This window comes from Palaemon carinicauda, chromosome 30, assembly GCF_036898095.1.
Source record: "Palaemon carinicauda isolate YSFRI2023 chromosome 30, ASM3689809v2, whole genome shotgun sequence".
Classification (NCBI taxonomy): Eukaryota; Metazoa; Arthropoda; class Malacostraca; order Decapoda; family Palaemonidae; genus Palaemon; species Palaemon carinicauda.
The window spans coordinates 40513283-40525286 of NC_090754.1; the positions used below are offsets into that span (position 1 = coordinate 40513283).

Here is a 12004-nt window from a genome sequence, read left to right on the forward strand (position 1 = left end):
ATCAGAAATTCAAGTTGAGGTCCACCATCCACCTCAACAAATAGATAAAAAGGATACAAAGAAAAACACAAATGTAAAACCCAACATAACAAGACCACCTCTGAAGAAACCTACAGGTAATAATGTTAGATTAAAAACTGCTAATGGGAAGGCCTCATCCAAGATGTCTTCCAGAAATAATCCATAGTTTTCTCCTCCATTTTGCAATGGACCTGTCAGGGTTTGAGGGCGAAATATGAAGAACTTAAGCTCCTAATTCATGAGCATTCCCCCATAATTGTATGTCTACAGGAAAGTATGCTTGATTCTAACACTCCTAGTCCTCGAGAGTATGTTAGCTATAGAACACCATATAATCAACAAGCAGGGAGCCATGGCGGAAGTCTCATGTACATTCGTCGAGATGTTCCCCAAATACCTATGTCTATACGTACAACCCTGCAGGCAGTTGTTGTACAAATTGATATAGGGAGAAAATATACAATATGCTCTCTGTACTTACCTCCAAATGATAATATTTTATATGATGATTTAGCAGAGGTCACTCAACAACTCCCTCAACATTTTCTCTTACTGGGAGATATGAATGGTAGACATCCTTTATGGGGTGATGTTTTGGCCAACACAAGGGGCAATATTATCTCATCAATTGTGGAGAATGAGGATGTGGGGCTCCTTAATACAGGAGAGCCCACGCACTTCCATGTTCAGACAGGTACTTTGTCATGCATTGACCTTTCAATTGCAAGCTCTAACTGCCTTCTTGATTTTGATTGGAGGACATTAAATGATTGGCATACTAGTGATCATGCACCAATCATTATAAACACTAACAAGGGTCCGTCTTTGCAAAGATCGCCACGTTGGAATCTAGACAAGGCAGACTGGGTTAAATTTTCTGAGCTAAGTGAAATCGAAGGGAGAGCAGAACAGTTTGAAAGTGTTGATGATGCCATAGACCTACTGAATGGAACTCTTCATACAGCAGGAGTCAATTCAATTCCCAAAACAACAGGGTTATTCAAACGACGACCAGTCCCGTGGTGGTCTTCAGAACTAACTGCACTCCACAGAGCCACAAGAAGATCTCTAACACAATTGCGTAGACGCAGATCTGATGAGAATTTGATTATGTACAAGAAATGTAGAGTACAGTTCCGTCGTGCCATGAAAGAAGCAAGGTGCCAGTCATGGATGTCTTTTGTTTCCTCCATTAACAGTAGAACACCACCATCTTCTGTGTGGAGGAAAGTAAAAAAGATAGCTGGCAAATTCACCCCCAACCCACCACCAGTGTTGAAGGTGAATGGCCAGTATGTAACTGAAGCAAATGAAGTTAGCAATGCCCTGGCTAATCATTTTTCAAATGTATCCAGCAAGTGTGAAGGAGCCCCTGGTCACCAGTATAGGAGCACTGAAGAAAAGAAAATTTTGAATTTTGCAACAAGAAGGGAAGAGTCGTATAATTCTCCTTTCACTGAAAAAGAATTTGATTCCGCAATTGCTCATTGCAATGATACAGCCCCTGGACCCGATGGAATTTCATATGCAATGATTAAACATGTACATTTTAATACAAAGCTATTTATTTTAAGCATTATTAATAGAATATGGCATGATCATAGTTACCCAAGGGTTTGGGAACTAGCCATTATTTTAGCCTTTTTAAAACCCGGTAAAGACAAGTTTTTAGCAGCAAACTATCGTCCTATTGCATTGACATCTTGTTTATGTAAAATCATGGAGAAGATGGTCAATGCAAGGCTGATGTGGTACCTTGAAAAGAAAGGTATTTTATCATCGATTCAATGTGGATTCCGAAAAAGGCACTCAACGACTGATGTGTTGATACGACTTGAGTCTTCTATTTGTGAAGCCTTTGCTTCCAAACAGCACCATGTTACAGTATTCTTTGACCTTGAAAAGGCATATGATACTACATGGAGATATGGTATACTTAAAACCATTCATGAAGTCGGATTGAGAGGAGAGCTGCCACTATTTATTCAGGCATTTCTTTCACGTAGAGTTTTTCAAGTGAGAGTTGGGGATACTTTATCAGAGAGTAAGTGCCAGGAAGAAGGAGTTCCTCAGGGTAGTGTGCTGAGTGTAACCCTTTTTGCACTAGCAATTAATGGGATATCCTCAGCCATTCCCCGGGATGTTCTCTCAACATTATTTGTGGATGATCTCTCAATATTATCTGCTGGCACTAGAATGGCAATGGTTGAGAGAAAAATCCAACTCGCTATTGATAAAATTATCCAGTGGGCTGACATGAATGGGTTTAGGTTCTCGACAAGTAAAACTACCATTGTCCATTTTTGTCGTATCTGGGGAGTACATCCAGACCCGGATATATACATTAAAGGTCAACGGATACCATGTGCAAGAGAAGCTAAAAATTTAGGTTTGATATTTGATTGTAGGCTTACATGGGTTTCTCACTTAAAAGCGTTGAAAGCTAAATGTGTTAAAACTCTGAAAATCTTAAAAGTATTGTCCCATACATCCTGGGGGCAGACCGCAATACTATTTTGAAATTATACAAGGCCTTGATTTTTTCCAAAATTAGTTATGGTTGTGAAATATATTCTTCAGCCACCCCAAGCCGTTTAGAAATATTAGACTCGATACATCATGTAGGTATTAGATTGTCTACTGGAGCTTTTAAAACCTCGCCTATCCCAAGTCTCCTTGTTGATGCTGGAGAGTTACCTCTAGACCTTTACCGAATGTCTTCCATTATTCGGTATTGGTTTAGATTGCAAAGACTCCCTAACTCTCTAGCCTTTCAGACTGCAAGCATTGTAAGACACGCATCATACTTTGAGTTGCACCCAAAATCTCCTCGACCTTATGGCTTTCGGGTGAAACGATTATTAAATAGTCTGGATATAATTAGAAATAAGGTACTTCCATTCAAGGTATCATCAACGCCTCCATGGAAGTTACCAGAGATATCTTTTTGTAAATATTTTATTGGAGATAAGAAGAATATGTCAGACCTAGAAGCCAGGTCTCTTTTTTAATGAACATGTTAAAGAACATGAGGTTCAACTTTTATCTATACTGATGGCTCCAAATCTGATGCTGGCGTTGGATTTGGAGTACATAGTAATGGTTTTAATTGTAGAAGTGCACTTCCTCTGACCGCTTCCATATTTACTGCCGAACTGTATGGCATATTAACCGCTATTGAGAAAATAGCATTGGAGAAGGAGGGTAATTTTACAATTTTTAGTGATGCAAGGAGTGTCCTTCAAGCTACAGAAGTTTTTAATTCTAATAACCCTCTAGTTTTAAAGATTTTAGAATGGCGTTTTATTATTGGACGGAGAGGTATAACAGTTCAATTTTGTTGGGTTCCAGCACATGTAGGTGTGTCTGGGAATGAGAAGGCAGATTCACTGGCTAAGAAGGCTGCATCCGAGTTGCTGCCAAGAAGGTATCCCATTCCCTGTAATGATTTCTTACCTGACATCAAGAAATTGGTTTGCAATAAATGGCAACAGCAATGGGATAGCTTAGATGGGAATAAAATGCGATAGGTAAGAAATGAATGATTTCTTACCTGACATCAAGAAATTGGTTTGCAAAAAATGGCAACAGCAATGGGATAGCCTAGATGGCAATGAAATGCGAGAGGTAACAAATGACATATTTCCTTGGAGGTATAATATGATGCCCCGAAAATGGGAGACGTCTCTTTGTCGTCTCCGTATTGGTCACACTCGGTTGACACACGAGTTTCTGCTGAAGGGCCAACACCAACCGTATTGTGACGACTGTTTAGTACCTCTAACAGTAAGGCATTTGTTGACCGAATGCCCCAATTATAACAACTTAAGGAATAGATATTTGTTTGAGGCTCGAGGTGAGGGTGGCAGGTTCATCCTTGCCAAGATTCTTGGAAATGATGTGTCCTACCATGCAAGTGGCATTTTTAGATTTATTTCAGAAGCAGGTCTTCTGAAAAATATTTAACTTTTATAACATTCAACTTTTAGGATTTTAATTGAATACTCTTTTATTTTTTATTTTATTTTATTTTTTATTTTTGTATACATAAATTAAATGTTACCGGCGTCAATGACCTCAGATGTCAGGATGCCTGAAAACTTTAAATCAATCAATCAATCTTCTTAGGAAGACTTTATTTTTAACAGTTTTGGCCTCAGGTGATGGAATATCAGAACTAACTGCTCTCTCACGAACTCGGAAAACAGATTTCCTCCCTTCAGCGGAAGTACTCCTTTCTCCAGACAATGCTTTCCTAGCTAAAAAATGAGGATCCGCGAATGGGTGCTCCCCTCGGAAGATTATTCTTCTTCCCCAGGATTTTTTCTCTGTGACCAGTCACTACTTTCAAGGCCTTTTTAGCTAGAACTGACACCCGCTCGTCTGGCCCCTTTGTTATCAGGGAACAAGGAGGTACTATTTCCATTCACGGTATCAGGCAACAAATCCTCTACTTCTTTAAACATACTAATCCGGAATCATTTCCCCAGGATCATGATATACGGACAGTAGATACCTCCATCAATTACTTCCAGAACAGGGAATTTGATGATTTTAAAAAATATACGGGTTGGAAATCCCCTATGGTTGTCAAACGCCACTATCTAAAGATCTTACAGGCCCTTAAAAACCCGACGATGGCAGCGGGGAGCCTTATCCCTCCCCATTAATCTCTACTTCTTCCTTTCTTCCATCTCTTCTCTTCTCCCTCCTACCCGCCACTCACACCACGTCGCCACTCTCCTGGGTAGTTCGTTAGCCCTATGATATTTGCCATGTTTAATTCCTATGGTTTAACTGTTATTGTAGTTACCGTTCCATTAATGTTTAGATATGCTTAGACATGTAAGGTTTGATGCCTTTTTGCGATTCGACACTCAGTTGATTCCTTGTCGTCATAGTTATTTAGCCTTACGTTCCCCATGTCATTTGGCTAGTTGGTAATTGGACGTTTCTTATATTGTATTATATTATTGACGTACATGGTGATTGTATTCTCCTCATTATGTTATTACTTTATTGGGCTAGGAAGGCATTCTCTGGTACATTTTCACCGGCCGTCACAGGTCTACCCAGAAAAGGGATTTTGACGAAGGAAAAATCTATTTCTGGGGAGAGACCTGTGACGCCCGGTGAAACCCTTCCCGGTTATTTTTGTACGGACCCACCCTTTCCTTGCCAAGCCATATGTTCTTGCAGAAGGATGACCTAGAAGGCGATCGTGTGGGTGACGGTGCGTGGTACAAGTGTGGTTTCTGGGGTCTTTGTTACGGCCCTTCCCTTTGATGAAGGAGTTATCTAATTGGAAGACAGCCTGTGAATAGTGGTTTTCACACGCCCCTGATGTATACACGACACTCACGAGGTGCTCGTGCGAGGGTAGTAACCTCTGCATTCCATGCTTTTATTTTTCTCTGGTTTATTTGGAAGATTTATATCAGAAAAGGTAGAAAGAAGGACTTTTCACCGGCCGTCACAGGTCTCTCCCCAGAAATAGATTTTTCCTTCGTCAAAATCCCTTTTCTTGATCTTTCCCCTCCTAATAAAACAAAGGGTTATAACTGTTAAGGTTCTTTGTGGCAGTGAAAGTATGCCTATTCAAGTGTTTAAGACACCCCTATTTCCTAATTCCATATCCTCATAGTTGTTTTTTATCTTGAACTTTTCTACCATGACACTTTCCCATTTTTTTAATTAGTATCCTATTTATGATTGAAACAGCTGAGAAAAAATTATATATGAAATAGTACTGAATGTAGGTTGATTAATCTTTTATTAGTACTGTACTTTTCATTTCATTATATGGTTTTAATGATTTTGTGTATATGGAATTTCTTTCAACAGTTTGACACCGTTAGATAGAGGAAAAGCTGGTACTTCTGTTCAAGTTTCTTTACCATATTCTCCTGTGTTGAAGTGCCCGAAGAATAATCAAAGATATTCTGCGAAGAAGAAATTTAAGAAGCTGTCATCATCAAGCTGTGAAATGGTGTCAGGGGCTGTTCAGGAAAATGCAACTTTGAGTGCTGGCCAAAGAGAAAGTGTTCATCTGTGGAGGACTGCAAAGTTAGAGCTAGTGTCAAAGAAATGTGTTAAGGTAAGCCTTAATAGTAATTTTCAAGTTAATATATACACAAGACTTATGTGTAATCAGCACAGTTGTCTTAATTATTTATAACTTAAATCTCTCCTCTCAAAACTTATGTAGTTCCATACAATCTTTAGCCCTGTAGATAATGATGGGGATTTTTTTTTTTTAAACACGACCCAAGTTGCTTAGATATTAATGTTAAGTACATAAAAACAGGTGTATTTGATTCATCTCTCCACATGTGTGTACCTTTCTTATATAAAGAGGCACAGACACTGTAAGAAAATAAACAAGTAAATGACCTTTTTTGTCAGATGCTGCAGCAAGTGAGGATGCTGTATATTGGGCCAATATGGCAACCTCACAAAATCTACTATAGTCTTAGCACAATCTTCAGGGATTAAACAAAGCAAATTTTCCTTGTCATCCATTGGTTAAACTGTTTATACATACATAAAATGGGATATACAGTAAATTTTCAATATTTAACTTAGCCGGTGATTATAATAGCTGCAACTCTGTTGCTCGACAGAAAAACTACGGAAAAATTCGCCAGCGATCGCTACACAGGTAGGGGGTGTACTCAACAGCGCCATCTGTCGTTCAGATACCTAGTACTCATTGTAAACAAAGAACTCAATTTTCTCTCTGTCGAGCTATCGACAAGACGCTCTTATTCGCCGTTGCTAAACTGGAGTTTTTTCACAACTAATTGGTGAAGTACTTTATTCTAGTTTTGAGCTTTCGCTATGCAGGTGTTTTATCTTCATCTTAAATCTTGAACTCGTTTTGGATAGATTTAATTATGGTGACAAAGAGAGTATGGACTTTCTTTCACTTTTAAATGGCCGACCCTTCCCTTAGACGGAAGTGTGTTTAGGCCTTTAGTAATTCTTATCACGTTATAGATTTTCCTCTATATATTTTATATCTCTCCGCCTTTATTAGGCCTCTTCGATTAACTTTCCATTTATTATAAACATATAAAAATAAATTTTAATGTTTTGTTTATATAGACCTTTCCTGAGAGTAGGCGGTCCTAACTTGGAAACCGAAGTTAATCAACGTTGAGCCCTTTATATCGTAATTAGCTTTTAAAGAGCTAAGGATTTAAAACTTTTTAAATGTAATATTTTATGAAAGAATTTCTTTGATAGTCTTCGTACTGTTTTCAAAGATGAACTAACGTTTAGTTTTTTTATGCTACGCAGTTGTTGACGTTCAGGATGTTCAACATGCGCTCTATCGTTACGATAGAGAGAGAGTGTATCACGGTTTCACTTTGCAGTAAGAGTAAATCGATTCTGACGTTTTGTTCATTCTTTCTTAGCTTTAATGTTTTAAATTCTAATTTAAAGGAACTTTTTATTGAAAAACCTTTCAGTTTTTTCCTTTAGTCAAATAACATGTTTTTTTTTTGACGAAATATAATTGGGCTCTTCTCTTAGGTGCGAAATCAAGAGAGAAAGAGAGAGAGAGAGATAGAGACGGAGGGAGAGAGAGGAGAGAAAACGTTCCGTTCAAGCGGGTAACGTTGTTCTCGTGTTACTCGCGTCCCTAGTCGCTGTACGGGGAGGAAGGATAAAACGTTTTTAGGTTTTTATTCTCGTCCCCAGGCTATGTGCGGTGAGAGATTGAAAACGTAGTTATATGAACTAGTGTTTAGTCTTTCCCAACCACTGATTTTTTTATCTTAATATATGTTTTCTGTTTTTTGCTGGTATTAATGAGCTTTCATTATACGACTGATTTCGCAATTACTACCTTTTAATGAAGGGTAGAATTGCGTGTTTCAGGTAGAAATAAGTGCAAAACAGAAAATCGAAGTGATAAAGTGATATGCGCAAAGTGTTACAGTGTTGCGTCTGAGGCGCAAAGTGTTACAGTGTTGCGTCCGAGGGTTCGTCTGTTCGTGCCTGTCGTTCACCTATTCCGGGACCTCTTACATGCTCCCAAGCTCAGGGGAGAAGTAATGTCAAACGACTTATGGGTTCGAGAGGCCTTGACCAACGAACAGACGTTTTTCCCTCTATGGTATCGGGTGTATCTTACCAAGATCTCCCCTACCATAAGACGAGAGAGACGTTGTTTCTCCTCGTCATCCGTAGGCTTTTCGCATAAGAAACCTGTCACAAGGTTTCGAAGCCCTTAAGCGAAAGTCAGTCCTTTCAGGACAGGTCCAGCGTCCTGGTTGCAACCATTAGGACAGCTCTGACCCTATGCAGTCATCGGATAACTGCTCGCCGCCTAACAAAAGCGTAACACAGACTCCGAGAGTCTTTTTTTTTTTTTTTGTAGGCAAAGTGTTGCGGTCACAGACGTTACCCTCGTCTCTTACCACAACCATTTCCGTTGATCCTTAATGGGTTGTATGGCAAGACATGCAGTATATGCTTGCCTCCCTTATGGAAGACTATTCTACCGATTAGTCCGTTGAATCTAGCCGTTTATCTCATCGATATCCTGGCTTTCAGCCAACCTAACGTTCCTTTGTGCTTACTGTTGACGTTGGCGTAGCTTAGTCACGTCAGTCAGGTTGTTTAGAACCACACTAGATGCAGTCTCGTGTGGATTTTCAGCCGCATTTGGACGTTAGGCCACTTGCTGATGCTCCTGTGGACGTTCAAGACGTTCACTAACAATCGGAGTTGACTTGTTTTGACGCTGTGCGTCAACCTCCGCATTCTAGAGTCGTTTTGACTGCTCAGTCTAGGCAGTCAAAGCAGTCTCGAGTGGACGCTGTGCGTCCTCACGCACCTGTTGTGGTTGACAGTTCAGTTGTTGACAGTTCACAGACTGTCAAGCAGTTACATGACGTTGCGTTCTGGTCCGCTACTAATGCACCAGTGAGAGACTCGGCTTCTTCGGACAAGGTTCCTGTAGATGAGGAAGTTGCTGTTCTCCCTCCTACTGATATTCCCTTGAGGACTCTGTCAAATGGAGAGGAGCCTAAAGCTGCTTAGCCTCCTATGGACTTTAATTAAATCATGATGATTTTTTTTAAGGATCTTCGTCCGGATCTTTTTGTAACTGCTGCTCCTCGTTCGCCTAAACGTCAGAGCTTACACTAGGCCTAGCTACTTCGAAGCCGTTGTTTTTAAGCTAGTGCTCTCTCGCTCTCCTAGAGAGCGTTACGTTGGCTAGGCGACTGGTTTTTCACCAGGAGGAGTTTGGGGGATACAGCCTTTGCTTTCTCTTCTTTTAAACTGGTTTATAGAGCGAGAGTCTGATATGACACGAGAGAAGTTCTCGGCTTGGGAGTTCATGCCTCTGCCCAGATAGACTTCTCAATTCTGGTAGACTCTCCCTGGCGCCTAGCCAGGAGACGCTCCAAGTTGTTTACAGGTCAACTTCACAGCTGTTGTCGAGCCTTTGAAGTTTTGCTGTACTGTTATGTCACGCATAACAAGGCTTTCAGGGATGATAAACGGTTCCGCCTCAGTCGCTAACCCCGTCTGTTGCCACACCTGCTCCCGTAGACACTAAATGGGCTTTGCTGCAAGACATGCAGTCCAAGCTTGCGTCCTTGATAGAGGACTTAAATGCGGAGAAGGTTGCTACCGAACCTTCTGGCCAACAACCTTCCAACCGGTCGGTTGTGCGCCCTGTTGACGCTGAGGTAACCTACTCGCGTCTGCCAGTTGAGGTGGTTCCTCCACCGATGCGACCCAGTGTGGGTTGCCAGCCGCACGTTGACGTTAAGCGACGCTCGGAGGTGGTTGTTGACGTTCAGGACGTTCAACAACCAGCAGAGGTGACTTGTTTTGACGCAGTGCGTCAACCTCAGCAACCCGGTAGGGTGTTGACTGCACAACCCAGACGGTCTAGACAGTCTCGGGTTGACACTGTGCTTCCTCGCGCACCCATGGTTGTTGACAGTTCACAGACTGTGCAGCAGTTCCATGATATTGCGTCCGGCTCCGTCACGCATCCACCAGTGCGACCGGATTCAGCGAGCCAGACGTTGCCCACTCCGTTGCCGTTTCCTCATCAGTTTCGGATGAGGAACCCTCTGATGAGGACGTTGCTGAACAACAAGACGATCAGCCCCCAGCCCTGCTATCCATCCAGAAGATGCTGAAGAAGGAACGCTGCTCAGTCAGGCTGTGGATGAGTCTGGTAGGGACGCTGTCATCCGTGGAACAATTTGTGTCACTAGGAAGACTACACCTCCGTCCTCTTCAATACCATCTAGCTTTTCACTGGAAAAAGGACAAGACGCTAGAAGCGGTCTCGATCCCGGTTTCCGAAAAGATAAAGTCTTGTCTGACTTAGTGAAAGGACAATATCAACCTAAGAGAGGGTCTTCCCCTGGCTGTTCAGACTCCCAACCACGTTCTCTTCTCGGACGCATCGGACGTAGGCTGGGGTGCGACATTAGACGGTCGGGAATGCTCGGGAATATGGAACTCGAGTCAAAGGACAATGCATTTCAACTACAAGGAGCTACTGGCAGTACGTCTGGCCTTGAAAAGCTTCAAGTCTCTCCTTCGAGGCAAAGTGGTGGAGGTGAACTCGGACAACACCACGGCTTTGGCGTACATCTCCAAGCAAGGAGGGACCTACTCTCTGACGTTGTACGAGATAGCAAGGGACCTCCTCACCTGGTCAAAAGGTCTAAACATATCACTAGTAACGAGGTTCATCCAAGGCAACTTGAATGTCATGGCAGATTGTCTCAGTCGGAAGGGACAAATAATTCCAACAGAATGGACCCTCCACAAGGATGTATGCAAGAGACTTTGGGCCACCTGGGGCCAGCCAACCATAGATCTCTTCGCAACCTCGATGACCAAGAGGCTCCCAATATTTTGCTCACCAATCCCGGACCCAGCAGCAGTTCATATAGATGCCTTTCTCCTAGATTGGTCACATCTAGATCTATATGCATTCCCTCCGTTCAAGATTGTCAACAAGGTACTGCAGAAGTTCGCCTCTCACGAAGGGACAAGGTTGACGCTAGTTGCTCCCCTCTGGCCCGCGAGAGAATGGTTCACCGAGGTACTTCGATGGCTAGTAGACGTTCCCAGAACACTTCCCCTAAGGGTGGACCTTCTACGTCAGCCACACGTAAAGAAGGTACACCAAGGCCTCCACACTCTTCGTCTGACTGCCTTCAGACTATCGAAAGACTCTCGAGAGCTAGAGGCTTTTCGAAGGAGGCAGCCAGAGCGATTGCTAGAGCAAGGAGAACATCCACCCTTAGAGTCTACCAATCGAAGTGGGAAATCTTCCGAAACTGGTGCAAGTCAGTATCCGTATCCTCGACCAGTACCTCTGTAACTCAAATAGCTGACTTCCTCTTATATCTGAGGAAAGAACGATCTCTTTCAGCTCCCACTATCAAGGGTTACAGAAGCATGTTGGCATCAGTCTTCCGTCACAGAAGCTTAGATCTTTCCAACAATAAAGATCTACAGGACCTCCTTAAGTCTTTTGAGACCATGAAGGAGCGTCGTTTGGTTACACCTGGTTGGAATTTAGACGTGGTACTAAGATTCCTCATGTCAGACAGGTTCGAGCCGCTACAATCAGCCTCCCTGAAAGATCTCACCTTAAAGACTCTTTTCCTGGTATGCTTAGCCACAGCTAAAAGAGTCAGTGAGATTCATGCCTTCAGCAAGAACATCGGATTCTCATCTGAAACGGCTACATGTTCTCTACAACTTGGTTTTCTAGCCAAAAACGAGCTGCCTTCTCGACCTTGGCCAAAATCGTTCGATATTCCAAACTTATCGTATGGTTGGAAATGAACTAGAAAGAGTCGTATGCCCTGTAAGAGCTCTTAAGTTCTATTTAAAACGAACTAAACCTTTACGAGGCCCGTCTGAAGCTTTATGGTGTTCAGTTAAGAAACCATCTTTGCCTTTGTCAAAGAATGCTTTATCCTAT

General features: G+C 42.1%; 1 protein-coding gene across 1 annotated transcript in view; it reads left to right on the plus strand.

Annotated features, from left to right (window-relative positions):
* Positions 1–12004, plus strand: part of LOC137623044 (histone-lysine N-methyltransferase PRDM9-like) — a 212706-nt gene that overhangs the window by 29616 nt on the left and 171086 nt on the right. Inside the window, 1 exon segment of the mRNA XM_068353678.1 lies at positions 5866–6118. Coding sequence (XP_068209779.1) covers positions 5866–6118 — 253 coding nt within the window.